At 39.0% G+C, this 16,461-nt stretch overlaps 2 protein-coding genes across 5 annotated transcripts in view; one reads left to right on the forward strand and one right to left on the reverse strand.

Moving 5' to 3' along the window:
• The window catches only part of FBXL13 (F-box and leucine rich repeat protein 13), a 232,319-nt gene that overhangs the window by 102,947 nt on the left and 112,911 nt on the right, over positions 1 to 16,461 (reverse strand). For all 3 annotated transcript variants that reach the window (XM_012747262.3, XM_012747256.3, XM_012747268.3), the window contains exon 10: positions 3,985 to 4,037. In XM_012747262.3, coding sequence (XP_012602716.2) covers positions 3,985 to 4,037 — 53 coding nt within the window. The remainder of the gene's footprint in view (positions 1 to 3,984; positions 4,038 to 16,461) is intronic.
• LRRC17 (leucine rich repeat containing 17) overlaps positions 1 to 16,461 on the forward strand; it is a 31,427-nt gene that overhangs the window by 12,307 nt on the left and 2,659 nt on the right. For both annotated transcript variants that reach the window (XM_012747316.2, XM_076006498.1), the window contains exons 2-3: positions 7,443 to 8,356; positions 12,929 to 13,084. In XM_012747316.2, the coding sequence (XP_012602770.1) occupies positions 7,579 to 8,356; positions 12,929 to 13,084 (934 nt within the window). In that variant the 5' untranslated portion in view covers positions 7,443 to 7,578. The remainder of the gene's footprint in view (positions 1 to 7,442; positions 8,357 to 12,928; positions 13,085 to 16,461) is intronic.

Consider the following 16,461-nt stretch of genomic DNA (forward strand, 5'->3'; position numbering starts at 1 on the left):
GGTTGATTTACAGGGGCAGCAAACCATACATTGAAGAGAATACATATTTCTACTTTAAGCTGTAAATTTCTGTTATTCTGCAATAGGAAAGGTTCTATGTGCCAATGCTGCATGAGTACAAGTACAGAGCTTTTGATAAACACTGTACTCTTACCACTGCCTTTAAGCTGCCAGCAATTTTTCTAGATACTCCATCAACAAAATGTAGAATTTAGACAGGCATGGATAGATAAAAAAAAATGCACAGTACTATTTTCCAAAAAAGAATGGAGAGAACAACCATAATGTGTGACACTGTACTTTAATACACACAAAATCTGTCTTCAAAAATGTTCAGTATGCTAATTAATTACCAAAGTGATTGTGCACTTGTTGAAAGACTTTGGCAAAAAGGCAAATAAAATGGGGCAAGGAGAGGAGAGAGAGCTGGCTTAAATTCCCTTACAGAGGCAGCCACAGAGAAGATGAAAATGCAGGGACCAGGAAGAGGAAAGTAGAGTATGCTTTAGGCACCATAAAGGAACCTGACTTTCCCTTTGAGATGAGGAGACAATCCATTCTCTGCATTTTCCTGTCTGGAGGAGTGTCAACATCCAAACAAGTTCAAATAACTCTCATTCTCAGTATTTAAAAGAACTCAAGATTCAATCCCCAAATGTTTGAACACATAAATGCAAAAACTGAGTGTCTACATTGCAAAATGGTTCATGAATCTGTCCACAATGTACTCAAATCCTTCTGAATGTAATATATTTCATAAGACAAGTTTAGAAATGAAAGCCTGTCCCCCAGTCTATGTCTCAAAGGGAAAAACAATAGTAAAATGTAGCTGGATAAAATTATCATCCCTGTATATTATTAGACTCCAAAATTGGATAAGACTTTGATGTTCACAAATTCAACGCAGATGCCATTGTTTTGGCTTTCCTACTAGAAGGCCAAATTCAAAGAATATGATCTTTTACCCAAGTACAAAACTAGAGCTCCCTGAGGGCAATTCATTTACGATTACCTCTAGCACCTAGCAGAATATCTTTAACACAGTAGGTAATAAAAATATCCACAGAAAGAATGACTCGGTTGGTAAACAACCTGATTCTAACCACAGGCAGACATCTGGAGGATGAGGTAGTAAAGTTTTTAAATCTCTCTTCATGAAGGAGCCCATGTTCACTTTGCTGGTGGAGAAAGAGCACAAGAAGAAAAAGTAGAACATTTTTTCTCTGATGTGGTCTTTGACATGTGTATCTATGCCTTCATTTCTTGTGGATCACCCTTGAGGGCACTTTTGAACATAAAGAAGCAGTGTATTTATGTAAAAGTATAATCCACTGCAAAGATGCTTAGTTTACAGTCTAGAGCAGATCCTATGTTCTGTTGGACAGGGGTCAAACAACTAATTTAAAGGTTTAATTTGTGTACGGAGGTAAGGAATGGAAGAATTCCAAGGGTTTTACTACATTTATGTATATATTTTATTTATATAATGTCTACTATCTTTTGAAAAAAATGTTTCACTGTAAAAATGGGAAGATGAATTTCATGGGAAAAATTACTAAGGGAGGAATTTTCAAAGAGCTCTCAGTTCTTAAACAGGAGATATACATGTAAATATAAATATAATAGAGTAGAAAGTATAAATGTTGAAGTACTGAAACTGCTGATATAGCTCAGGAGAGGGCAAAATTAATTCTGTCAAAAAGTGAATGGAATTGCATAGGACTGACGGGTTGAGAGAAAACAAGGGGTGACTATTAATGACCGTGGGTTCTTTTGGGGGTGAAGAAAAATGTTCTAAAACTGGGTATGGTGATAGTTGCACAATTCTGTGAATATACCAAAACCATTAAATTGTACACTTTAAATGGGTAAATTCAATCTCAATATAAATATAGATTTATTTATATCTCAATAAAGCTGTTTTTTAAAGGTCAGTGGAAAAAAGAGTGAATGGAAAGACCCAATGAAGTTGGAAGTGTTTTAAAGAGTAAACAAGTGTTAGCCAGGTTGGGATAGGGGTGGTGGGTGAGGAAGGAAGGGTGGTTGTTAAGGCAAGTAGGAAAATAGGTTCAAGGACACAATGAAATGGTATGACATGTTCAGGGAACTTCAAGTGGTTCAGTATTGAAATAGAATAGAAATTTGAAAGAAATAACTATAAAAATGAGGCTGGGAAGTAGCAGGAGGGTCCAATTCATGACCATTTCACCTAAGCCAAGGGTCTTGGCCCTCGCCCTGGAGTTGGTGCTTAATGAGGGGCAACACACAATCAGGCTCTGCATCCTAATTCCTCCTGTGTCCTCAGAGACTTGCCCCATTGGTTGCTTCACCTTGAGTCTCCACCAACCCCTGTTTTCCTTCTACCAGTCCCTCAACCACTTTATTGGAAAGATTGGTTTATGCCTAATGCCTCCTTTCTCACCTCTTGTCCACTTCATGACTCACTACAATATCCAACTGATATTGTAGCAAAAATTGGCTGTCACCTTCTAATTCTCAAATCCAGGTAGTACTGTTCAGTCCTTTTATGTTCAGACCTATTTGCTTTGCTCACATCTTTCTGAAACTCTTTAATCTCTTGCATTTTGTGATACCTCTCCATTTCCAACCTACTTCTCTTATTATTCCTTCTTAGACCCTCTGCTTACTCCTAAACTGTCAGCATTCCCCAAGGCTACAGGGAAAAGAAAAGTGAATGGAAAGACCTAATGGAGTTGAAGAGTATTGAAGAGTGAACAAATGTTAGCCAGGTTGGGATAGGGGTGGTGAGGAAGGAATAAGCAGTTGTTAAGGCAGGTAGAAAAAGTCCCTTTTTCCTCTCACTCTCTCTCTCTAGGTTGATCTCACGCACTCTTATAATGTTAATTATAACTTATACATCAATATCAACCCAAGATGGAATCTCAAGTTCTAGCCAATGTTGTCCATTGCCTACCAGGCATTTTCATATAGTTCCATTCACTAACACTATTGAATATTTACTATATACCAAAGTGTGTGCTGGGTGCTATGACTGCCACAAAGAATAAAACACATCCCTGCCCTTTGGGTCTCTTAGGCTAGTAGAGGAGGCAAAAATACTATGGTTAGAACTACTTTGGCTTACAGGAACCCAGAGGAGCAGCAGTGAACCCAGCCCTGGGAGCCAGTGATGTCTTGGTAGAAGAGGGAATGTGTACAATAAGCCTTAAAGCCTGACAAAGAGGAAAGCACCACTTGAGGACAAAGAGAAAGGGCATTCCACGCAAAGAACAAGAGCAAATGCAAAACTTCAAGAAGCAACTTAAAGCACACAGCAAAGAAAGCTCAGCAGCTGTGATCACTGCAACTGAGTGTGTAGACAGGAATTGGAGTAAGATGAGGCTACGGAAAGGGAGGCAGAGGCAAAACCATAGAGGGTCTCCAAGGGACAGTGATATTAAAGAGCTTTGACTTTATCCAATAGTGTAGATAACAGAATGTGTGGAGTTGATGGAAGATGAGAGTAAAGTGGTCAGATCTGCCTTTTAGAAAGAGTGTTATGTGCTCACAGAATGGAACACAGATTGTGGGGAGAGGGAAAGACTAGAGATAGGGATCAGCAAGGAAGTGGCCAGGGATACATGCTCATTTCCATCTTCTTTGGCACAGCTGTTAATAGCCATGAAGACCACTAAAATGAGCCTATCATCAGTGCTGGGGCCCATTTTTCTGTCTCCTACACACATAGCATTAAATATAAGTACAGTTCATTTTTGTGTAATAGTTGAAGAATTTCTACTTGCCAGAGGCTCCAACACTGGACTGGATTAATCTAAAAGATTAATAATAGCATTATACAAATGAAGTAAAATTTCTTTCCAGTGTTTATAATACTTTGCCTTTTTCCACATTTAATTCTAAATGAGTGCATAGGCATGTATTCTGCACACTGGCACTCTAATGCTGCAAGTCTGAATCTATTAAAATGCAGAAACATCCATAAAATAAGCCGCTTATACTCACCGTGAGGGTTGAGCAGTCAGAGACATTCAACTCTTGCAAGTTTTGACAGTGGCCTAAATCAAAGAAGTTACACATCACTAAACAACAAATTACAAATGTTTAAACTTAAAGTTTTTCTATCCTACATTCAATGCAATGTATTCATTAGAAAACAAACAAAAACCTTGGAAAGTAACATACATGTTCTAAGTATATGGCTTCTTTTCCCAGAAAAACAATTTATTTTGGTTTCAAAATTAAAACATATACATGTTTATTATTGTTTGAGGATAATAGGAGGAAGGAGAAAAGAGAAAAACACTACTTTGGGTAAAACACTATATAACTAGAACTTTTAGCTTGGAAGCACTTGAAGAAAGCCAACCTGCTTTTTTGTGCTTGCTTTTTTTTGTTCATGTTTTAACATTTTATTATGAAAATATTTAAACATACACAAAAGTGGAAAGAATTGTACAATGAATAGCTATATACCACCATCTAGATTCTAACTTATATTTTACTCTATTTGCTTTGTCATATATTGACCCATCCATCCATCTCTCTATCCATCCCTCAATCTGTCTTTTTTATGCATTTCAAATTGCAGACACCAGCACACTTGCCCCCAAACACTACAACATGTATGTCTTAAATGATTCAGCATGCATAATAATAAACATTTGTTATGATTTTTAAGGTTAGATTTACACAACATTTACAATGAATTGCAAATGGAGACGTCGCAGATTGGAGAGGCTAAGTGTCTGATTAGCTCCGGGACCAGAGGCCACTGCACAGCTTATGCTCTCTCAGGGAAGATGAGACACGTATACAAACAGCTGGATGGCAAAGTGTTACACAATCAGTGCCCTGTGTCTGGACGGACAGTAAAAACTCCAAATGTGAGACAGAAGAGAAGCAGCTGGGGAGGACACACAAACCAATGAATGGGAGGAATGCCTGAGGCAAAGAAGGGGAAGGCATTCTAGGTGCAAGAGCCCCACTAAGTCGGACAACTCCAGGCAAGGGAATGATCCTGGCATTCAAATTGCCACATGATGAGAAAACACATCTGCTACTCATAACCACATAGCCCCACAATAGTAGCAACAGAAATGTTAGTAGTTACAAATCCATTTTAAACATTTCTTCCTTTGCCAGGAGTGGACTCTAAGTGATAAATGCAAACCAGAAATACTTTCAGAATTTTTAAAAAATGAAAAAAAATTCTTAAAAAGGTACAGATCTTGGAAGTCATCAGTAATAATTATTAAGGAAAAAACAGAATCCCCAAACAATATGTTTATGAGATAAATGTTATTATGGAATAGAATAGTTATTAAGAGTAATTCATCCTTTCAACAAATATGTATCAAGGAAATAACAGTGGTGAACAAAATAGATAAAAATCCTTGCCTTTTTGGAGTTCACGTTCTGGTTGAGGGGGAGAGGCTGACAGTAAATAAAAGAATGAAAATTCCGTATTTATTTTGACATATGGTGATAAGTGCTATGAAAAAAAATAAAATAAAACAAGAAAGGAGATTAGGAGTGGCCAGTGAGTGAAGGGGACTGCAATTTAAAATAGGACCAACAGAGAAGGCTTCACTGAGATGACATTTGAGCTAGCACACACAGGAGATGACAAGACAGTGCCATTTTTTCTGAGCATCTCTGAAGCCCACACTCTACATGGTTGGTGACAGAGAGACAGTAAAGGAAAGAAAAAAATAAGATCAGGAAGACAGCCATTCAAGTCCTACTCTTGTTTGTGCCTCTCAAGGTTAGGTGGAGAATTCCTTTAATTTCTTTTTTTTTTCCTTTTCTTTTTTTTATTTCAGCATATTATGGGGGTACAAATGTTAAGGTTACTTACATTGCCCTTGTCTCCTCTCCTCCCTCAAGTCAGCGCTTCAAGCATGTCCATCCCCCAGATGGTGCGTATCACACTCACTATGTGTGTATACCCATCCCTCCTCCCCCACCTGCCCCACACCCGACAAATGTTTGTTTTTCTTTTTTTTCTTAACATTTTGGTCACATTTTATATCTTTGCCTCTCCCTAGCAAGGGTTAGAGGTATGCCCTTTCCCTCCACAATGTTCACCACATCCCTCAGATGTGGGACTACCCCTCAAACCCCCGAATCCCTGGTAAACACCACCACCCTTTGAGCACCATAGTGTTAATCAGTCAGTACTAATATGATGGAGACTATATGTGGAGTCCATTATTCTGATCTTGTGTCACCTCACTTTGGATAATGGGCTTAAGCTCAATCCAGGATAATATAAGCGGTGCTGGCTTGCTGTTGTTTCTTAGAATTGAGTAATATTCCATTGTAAACAAATACCAAATTTTAATAATCCACTCATGAATTGACAGACACTTGGGTTGTTTCCACATCCTTTCAATAGTGAATTGTGCTGCCATAAACATTTGGGTGCAGATGTCTTTATAATAGAATGTCTTATGCTCTTTCGGGTAGATGCCTAATAATGCTATTGCGGGGTCAAATGATATTTCTATTTTCAGCTCTTTGAGATATCTCCAAATTCTTTTCCACAAAGGTTGCACTAATTTGCAGTCCCACCAGCAGTGTTAAGAGTGTTCCTGTCTCTCTACATTCTCACCAGTATTTGTTGTTTTGGGATTTCTTGATACAGGCCAATCTCACTGGGGTTAGATGATATCTCATTGTGGTTTCGATTTGCATTTCTCTAATAATTAGCGATGTTGAGCATTTTTTAATATGTTTACTCGTAATTTCTTAACTCCAATGTGATGAAGAACTATAGGTTTCAGTTTTTATCATGCTGAGTCCTAACATTTATGAAGTGCTTCCCCTGGTTTGGACACTGTGAAGTGTTTCACATATATGAGCCCATTTCATCCTCCGAATAACACTGGGAGGTATCCTTGGTCCCACTTTACAGATCCTGGAGATGAGGTTAAATAATTAGCCTGGGTTCATACAGTTAAGCAGGTAGGAGGGTTTGATTCAAACTCAGGGTACAAACATTTGGCCTTTAAACCAGGCCAGTAAAACAGTGAACAGCCTTCTATGCCACTGTTCTGTGAGCATCTTTATTAACCAGAAGGCCTTTGCCTTAAAAAAGACTCCTATTATTGTCCAGGCACGGTGGCTCACACCTGTAATCCTAGCACTCTGGGAGGCCAAGATGGGAGCCTCGATTGAGATCAGAAATTTGAGACCAGCCTGAGCAAGAGTGAGACCCCTATCTCTACTAAAAATAGAACAAAATTAGCCAGGCATGGTGGCATGTGCCTGTAGTCCCAGCTACTTGGGAGGCTGAGGCAGGAGGATTGCTTGAGCTCAGGAGTTAGAGGTTGCAGTGAGCTAGGCTGCCGGGCGACAGAGCAAGACCCTGTTCAAAAAAGAAAAAAAAAAAGGCTCCTATAATATGTCAATAACACAGTCCTTTAACTTTTCATAGTTTTTTTTCTCTTCCAACCTAGGGACTCCACGTACCCCAGCTGGGTTTCATTGCTCCTGAACTGCATTAGTTAAGATTACCCAAACTTGGATTTCAAAGGAATACTTTTCATTGTTCCATCTGTCACACCAAGTAACTGGGGCCAGCTGGATGTCAGGATGCGTGTGGTTACCATTGTAATCTTGCTCTGCTTTTGCAAAGCTGCTGAGCTGCGCAAAGCAAGCCCAGGAGGTACGAGAAGTCGAAGTCGGGTGAATCATGGCCGGGTGGGTGGGGGCCGGAGAGCCTCCAACCCAGTCAAACGCTATGCACCAGGCCTCCCCTGTGACGTGTACATGTACCTCCACGAGAAATACTTAGATTGTCAAGAAAGAAAATTAGTTTATGTCCTGCCTGGCTGGCCTCAGGATTTGCTACACATGCTGTTAGCAAGAAACAAGATCCGCATATTGAAGAACAACATGTTTGCCAACTTTAAAAAGCTGAAAAGCCTGGATCTGCAACAGAATGAGATCTCCAAAATTGAGAGTGAGGCGTTCTTTGGTTTAAACAGACTTACCACCCTCTTACTGCAGCACAACCAGATCAAAGTCTTGACGGAGGAGGTGTTCATTTATACACCTCTCCTGAGCTACCTGCGTCTTTATGACAACCCCTGGCACTGTACTTGTGAGATAGAAACGCTTATTTCAATGTTGCAGATTCCAAGGAACAGAAATTTGGGAAACTACGCCAAGTGTGAAAGCCCACAAGAACTGAAAAATAAAAAACTGCGGCAGATAAAATCTGAACAGTTATGTAATGAAGAAGAAAAAGAACAATTGGACCCGAAACCCCAAGTGTCAGGGCGACCCCCAGTCATCAGACCTGAGGTGGACTCGACTCTTTGCCACAATTATGTGTTTCCTATACAAACGCTGGACTGCAAAAGGAAAGGTTTGTACTTTTCTTTTTCATTTTTATTAATAATTAAAAATGCTCTCTGAACCTTACAATCCTCCCTACACCCTACCATGCTTTGAGATTCCTAGTGTCACTCCCATCAGAAATCTGTCCCCAGTAACAATGGAATTCACTCCAAGCTTTTCCAGAGTGCAGATTGAAGGTGGCTGGTGATTAGGAGATAACACAGGAGGGAAAGAGGTGTCCTCAGCAGTGGCAGTCACTTGGGTTCTACTTATTTGCTCATTGCAAGCTAAGACTGTAGGAATTCCTTTCATCTTAAATCCAATTTAATTTATGTAGGTAAACCAGTGGGCATGAAAACAAGTACAATGCTATCTGAGCTGACTTACACCAATTAAAGTCAAAACATGGTGTGCATCTGTAGGGATATGATAACCTCAAGGAAAAAACATCGGCAGAACAGGACAGGCAAGAGCACTCTGAGATGTAGTGCAGTGATAGTGCTTCTGCATTTATCGTTAGTCCCAAGGTTTTTAATAAACACTTGGTAACATTCTGTACCTTAATTATTTCCAAATCACCCAGAATAAAACAAAAAAATTAAAAAGCTAAATTTACAATATTTAATCCAAGAACTATGAGACTAAGAAAATCTTTCTAGAATATTACCTACTTCCTGCAAATCTTTACTGGGTTTTATATCCCACACAATCTTGTGCTCGTACGGTGCAGGATTTGCATGTACAAAATATACTCGTGAACGAAGAAAACAGATGGGAAATTTTAGTAATGCTCTTACATGTTAGTGAAGACTGATGTTTTCAAAGTATGGCCTGGAACTGCTGATCTAGTCCACAATAATAAACCATATGACAATGTCTATATGTTTCATTTCTGGCATGGTTTAATAATTTATTTGTAATATTAAAGCCAGATGTCACTAAATTAGTGTCATACAGAGTGGGGTATCATTTCTTCCACCAATTTTGGGAGGTTTTGCTTTGTTTTGTTTCTATGAGGGCAAGAGAAAGGAAAGGTTCAGAGAGGAGGCCTTGGCTTCTCTCAAGAGAATGATAGGCAATTTGTTAACCTCAAAGAATCAGGCAACCTGAGCCAGGAGCAAATTTATTCTCTTATCAGCAAAGTTGTGCTCAAGGCTTGCCCTCCTCTCTCTGACTCTAAAGGGACACCTGGTTTCCCACCACAGACATGTGGCACAGAGAGGTTTGCTTACTAAGACACCCTGTGAACTGTATATAATTTGATGCCATAGTGGAGCAGTTATTAATACATACAGCATCATAACCTTGGGCATGCCATTCTGGGCTCCTCTGAATTTGAAAGGAAGTGCTCATTGAGAACCTATTATGTTCCAGGAACCCCACACACATGCTGTCCATGACTTCCAGGATTGTCCCCATTTACAGATAAGGAAAATGAGGCTCAGGGAGGTTCAGTCACTTGGCTAAGGTCTCACAGGTGAGCAGCAAGATAAGATTTGAAGCTTGGTCTACTTGAGCCAGAGCCTATCAGCTCTCTACTTCACTCTGCTGTCTTCCAAAATTAATCTGATCATGTTCAAACAAGCTGCTGCCTCAACAATGCAAGCATTAGAGAATTACAGAAGAGTCAGTAAATGCAGTTTCTCTCTAGCCAGATTGGAGGCAATTTCCCTGATGTTGTTATGGTGAATACTTAGTGCTTCATGTTGAAGAGCATGTTTTACTAAAATTTCCTTTGTGATACTAGATTAAAAACTGGAATTATACATTTTTAAAACTAGAGCAAAGCTCTCATCTTAAATGTGGGTTAGAATAATTGATGTTTCTGAGGTTCTACCTTCAACCTAAAGTGAATTTGCACTTGCTGAATCAGGTGTCAAAGAGAAAAGTAGGTAAGATTATGTTCATTATCTGAGAAAAATACCATCTACACAAAATTTAAAACTTCTACAACTAGACTATATACTGTGCTATAAGAGATAACATGTTTAGAAATATCTTTTTTTTCTTACTGCTTTTATACTCGTGAGAAATTCCCTCCCCTAATGAGCCTATTTCTGCTTTTGTCTTTTTTCCTTTGTTTTCCATAATATTTTTCTTTTTCTCTTGGCAAACATAAGCTTATGAAAATATGAATGTATTTTTATTGCTTGCTTTCCTCAACTTATTGTTTTCTACACACAACCTTTCGGAAATGCCCCGTGAATGTATCATACCCTGCTTTAAAAATACATTATTTACTGGAACACAATATAAATTTCATGATATGAAATGGTACACGGTATATACAGTATTGGGTCATATATTAAAGGACAATTTATTGCTCCAAGTGTTAATGACTACGTGTTAATAATTCAGAGGCTATACTTTTAGGTTATCAGAAGGGCAGCTTTGTCTTTTAATCTCATCAATATAAATGCCTTTCCCTATGGTTTATATAAATCTATTAATTCATTTAACCATTTAGTTTTCATTTTTTGTTATATTTTTGATTCCCATAAGTTTAAAGGCAAAGGTCTTGTGTCCCTTTGATAGTGCTTGGCATAGGGCCATGTACTTTAGATTGATGATGATAATTGAGCTGCTTTTGTTTTTTCAAAGAAGTAATTTAAGCAACCTTTAAAAATAAAAATACGTAGAAGTTAAAAGTCATGGCTAGAATTCAAGTTTGACAATCTGAATTTAATCCATCCTAATTTTCCTTATTCTATTCTATAAATGGGCAACAAATGTCAAATACTAAGAATAAATTTTCAGCAATGTTCATCTCTAACTCCCTGCCAGAATATAGTAATACAGTACTTTTGATTATTGTGGTCTATATAGAATCTAAATAAGCCTAAATCATGCCATCAAGAGTGGAACTAGCAGTGATACTAATAAATAAGCTAACATCTAAATGCTCTGTGGCCCTGAGACTTAACAGTTTACATGCATTATGTCATTTACTCCTCATAAACCTAAAAGGGTATGCTCATTTTAGAAATGATGCATTTGAGGTACAGAGAAGTAAAATTGCCTCTCAGAGGTCACACATGTAGTAATTCAGTTTCCTAGCCATGGACCACCAGGCAATGCCATCTCTTCCTTCAAGATTCTGGGCACAGCTATTAACAAAGAATTTATAAAGGCCTCTGTGTGATTCCTCCTAGTACTAAATCCTCCTCTTAGGCTCTGTACAAGTATACCATGTATGTGATAACACAAAGAGAACCTGCATAGTGATTTCCCTAATTTGGGAGTTTCCCAGCTGACTTGGAATGAGTCAGACAGCGTGCAAAGGGTACCTAATGTGTGCCATTTCTACCACACAGATGTCAAAGATTACTACGTATTTTTGCCTTAAACATCTGACAGCAAGAAAAAGAAATAATAGCTTTATTCACTGAGAAACAGGCATTTTGCCAATAAAACTTAGCCTTTCAAAGGGAATAAGTGTAGAACTAGTTGAAAGGCATATTTATGCCATATTAAGGTAAATGGATTTGCCAAGAATACATAAAAGTAAGAGTTTTTAAACTGCTTTTAGATTCCATTTATCAGAATAATTTGCCATTTTAAAGGAGTCATTTTACTTCTAAATATCAGGCTGGGGAGAATTATGCAGGTAAATTATCCTCAGCTGCCTCTGAAGTTAAGGGCACAATTTTGCCCCTGGCTTGAACAATAGTTAAGGATTTTTTTTTTTTTTTTTTGCAATAAACAAGGCCATTTATGTCTCTTTTCTTTCTACTACCAGGCCTTCAAAGTAGTTCTCAGGTTGCTGACAACCAAGATAGCCTACTAAATGGGGAAATTACATGGAGAAAATTTCCTAATTTCCTCCTCAAATCAGCAAGGTTTGATTGAGGAAGGGATAATCAAGTAAATGTAGTATTTGTTGAGGCATTTACCAAGAATGTCAGGTAACAGTAAATATGAACTACGTATACATGTAGTGGCTGGTCTAGAAATAGAACTATTTTTACTAATGTGGGCTTTTCTAAGCCACATTAGTAAAAGGTTTGATTTCCATTTCCTGGTAGTACTTGTGGATCCTATTTTTACCCAGGGCTGTTGCTGACAACCCCAAAGTTGATTCTGCAGCTCGTATCCTTTTTCCAGCATTTGCAGGTCTGCCACATTGCTTAAGCCAGATTTCAGGGTGTTCTTATAAACATTTTTTTCTACCCATTTATTTGTGGTTAAACCCACATTAGCTTGTCCTACAGTGGTTGCTCTGTCATCTACTCTCATGTCCAGCCCAGCAGATGTGGGTTCACTAAGCAAGTCCTGATAAACAGGCTTCGTTCTGCAACCTCTGAGGTGCTGACTCTAGTGACAAGGATGACCTACAGCCCTTAATGGCTTTAGAGGGCCTTCCTGAGGATGCTGGCTGTTATTCAGAGTGAGATGGGAAGCCACTGGGGTATGCACTGTGCTCTGATGGGATTTAGCATGTGCTCAGGCCTGTTATGCCAATTTTCTTTGGCTTTAGATATCCCTTTCTCCTGTCTTTAAAAGATGATTCTTCAATTTCACAGGTGTAACAGTGATAGAGAAAATGGGAGAAAGGAGAGCATGAGGGACATGATAACCTTAATATTATTCATTTTTCCAGAGTTGAAAAAAGTTCCAAACAACATCCCTCCAGATATTGTTAAACTTGACTTGTCATACAATAAAATCAACCAACTTCGACCCAAGGAATTTGAAGATGTTCATGAGCTAAAGAAATTAAACCTCAGCAGCAATGGCATTGAATTCATAGATCCTGGTAAGTTCCACTGACTAGCCCCTTAAATGGGTGACAGCTGTTCTGTGATATTTTCCTATGGCAACATTTATAGTACATATAATTTAGTTTAAAAAAGTATTTTAAAAGTACAAATTTTAATTAAGCATGACAATTAAATTTAAATTAGAACTTGTTTGGCACGCAGAGAAATAGTTGTCAAAATGTTGCTGTGTGAAGTACATAATATATATGTTACTAGGCAAAATTTATTCAGTTAGCCCAAAGAGTTAGTGTTCTATAGAACAGATTTAAAAAATAAGATGATGTGGCAAGTTGTCAATAATACTCTAAACATGCAGTGATTTTTTAAAAGGGAAATTCAGATTTGGAATTTTCTTGGTATTCATTAAGCCCAGACTTGTTTAGAGCAAATTTGAAAGAAACTATTAAGCACCAAGCTCAAAATAAATATTAATTAAATGTGGGAGCAAGAAGGCAGAATGGAAACCTCCGATGACCATCCCTCTCCACAGGAACACCAAATTCAAAACTATCTAAGCAAAGAAGCACCTTCAGAAGAACCAAAAATCAGGCAAGCAATCATACTACCTGGTTTTAACATTACATCAAGGAGAGAGGCACAGAAGATGGCAGAAAAGACAATCTTGCATTGCCTATGCCAGGGGTCCTCAAACTTTTTAAATAGGGGGCCAGTTCACTGTCTCTCAGACCATTGGAGGGCCGGACTATAGTTTAAAAAAAACTATGAACAAATTCCTATGCACACTGCACATATCTTATTTTGAAGTAAAAAAACAAACGGGCAAAAACACCCACATGTAGCCCGAGGGCCGTAGTTTGAAGATGCCTGGTACACCATCCCTCCACATCCCTTCTGGCAGTACCGCTCCACAGCCACAGGCTGGAGAAAGAACCTGTGAGCACAGGAAAGGGAGAGTGAAGTGGCTATGGGGCTGCTGGATCTCAGGGCCATCCTGAGGGCCACCTGTCAGAGGGGAACACAGCACAGGGTAGAATTCTGCTGCCCCCACGGAGGGAACATTGAGATCAGCCCTGCCAGAGGGAAATCATCCGGAAACCCAGAGTGCTAGCTAGCCCTACCACTAGCTGGCAAAAAGCAGCCTGGGGCCTGGAGGGTGCGGTAGCTCACGCCTGTAATCCTAGCACTCTGGGAGGCTGAGGCGGTTGGATTGCTTGAAGTCAGGAGTTCGAAACCAGCCTGAGCAAGAGCGAGACCCCCGTCTCTACTATAAATAGAAAGAAATTAATTGGACAACTAATATATATATATATATATATATATATATATATATATATATATATATATATAAATTAGCCGGGCATGGTGGCACATGCCTGTAGTCCCAGCTACCCGGGAGGCTGAGGCAGAAGGATCGCTTGAGCCCAGGAGTTGGAGGGTGCTGTGAGCTAGGCTAACGCCACAGCCTGGGCTATAGAGTGAGACTCTGTCTCAAAAAAATAAATAAATAAATAAAATTTAAAAAATTTGTAAGACAGTCGGCCACAAGGGCTGCAGTCCCTGGGCAATTCCTGTGGCTGTGCTGGCTCACAGCCAGTGGACTTGGGGTGCACATGACCCAGTGAGACCCCAGTGGTGGCAGCTAAACCAGTGCCTGTGTCATCCCTCCCCCAACTCCAGACAGTACAGCTCAAGGAGAGTCTCCTTCCACATGGGAAAAGGAAAGGCAAAAGTGCAGAGAACTTGTAACTTGGGTACCAGCTCAGCCACAGTAAAATAAAGTGCCAAGCAGACTCCTAAAGCCCCTGAGTCCAGGCCTTAGTTCCTAAAAGGCATTTCTAGACCCACTCTGGACCAGAAGGAAAACTGCTGTCCTGAAGAGAAGGACCCAGTCCTTGCAAGATTTACCACCTGCTGACTAAAGAGCCCTGGGGCTTTTTATAAACATCAGAGGTACCCAGGCAGCAGTCACCATGGGCTTCAGCTGACCCTGGGCTGGCTTCAGGTGTGACCTGGCACAGATGGCCACAAGGCAATGCCCATGTCACTCCTCCCCCAATTCCAGCAGCCCAGCACAGACAGTGAGGGAAGTGAGTGAGAGACTTTGGCTGGTAATCCAGGGAATTCTCTTGTATCTTACCCAAGTCCACCAAGGCAGTACCACCAGGAGTCTGCAACAGTTGCACCATTACTGGGCTTAGGGCACCCCTAGTGCTGATATGGTTTCAGAAATCCCATGTATTTACTTAATACATGGGATTTGGAAAGAACTGAGAATTACTGCTATATTGATTGGATTTGTAACATACACAATACATATGCCTTCACAATGATATTTCTTCAAATTGAAAACTCTGAATTATAAAAATAATTATTAATACTATGAATAATGCAATGAAATATTATGAACATTAGAATTTTAATATAATAAAGTGAGAATTGAGAATGAACATTCTGGAGCCATAGAGACATATCTTAGTATTAACATCTTCTAAAAATATTATAAAATCATAACTTTTATCATTTCTCAAGGGGAAAACAGTATACTACATTGCATCTTAGCCTGTTACAGATAGTGCAAGCTCTGATATCAACTACCTTTCAATTGTGAGGTCAAAAGCAATTTTCATTTCACAGTAAACAAGAATTCTACAGACACCCTTCTCCCAAATGAAGTGATCATTATATTAGTAATGTAGTAATGTGCAGGTCAGTCACTGGTAGCCAATCTGCACAAAGCCAGGCCACAGGATGAAGAATCTGGAGGTGGAGACTTTGTCTTGTGTCATGAGACCCAAAGAATCATGGAAGTGCGTACCATGCCAAAGGTTCCTGGGCAAGTGTCTAATTTTTTCTGATGTTGTCATCCCTAACCAAAACTGTAGCTTACCAACTGTCAAAAGTCTCAATGCAAACAAATTTTAGAACTGTCTCTACAAGAGACTAAAATATTACTTATTATATGGCCTAAGTTAAATGTATTAAAATAGTAAATAATAGTGCAACAATGTTTTAATTATAATAGAACTATAGTAGGTAAAGAAAACTAGAGAAAAATGAGAAGACAATGCAGAAAGATAGATAACAGTGCAAAATAGATTGGCCTTGTAGTGATATTTTTCACATATTTCTCATAAGTGATATTTGTCATCAGTTATGGAATGCCCATAATTGCAGAATTCGTTTTCCATCCTTAGGATTACCTGAAGGCCTTTCAATCTTGTTTGCCCTATGTGTTTTCCTTGTTGACACACAGCATGATTTGTATTATCAGTGGTGGTACTCTTTTGTTTTTCACTTTTGTTCAATTCAGTCCCACGAAAGTATTTTGTACATTAACAAATATGTATTGAACACCTACCAAATGCCTAGCACTTTTTCTTGGTATGGCTTCTGGAACAAAAAAGTATCTCAG

This window comes from Microcebus murinus, chromosome 9, assembly GCF_040939455.1.
Source record: "Microcebus murinus isolate Inina chromosome 9, M.murinus_Inina_mat1.0, whole genome shotgun sequence".
Lineage (NCBI taxonomy): Eukaryota > Metazoa > Chordata > Mammalia > Primates > Cheirogaleidae > Microcebus > Microcebus murinus.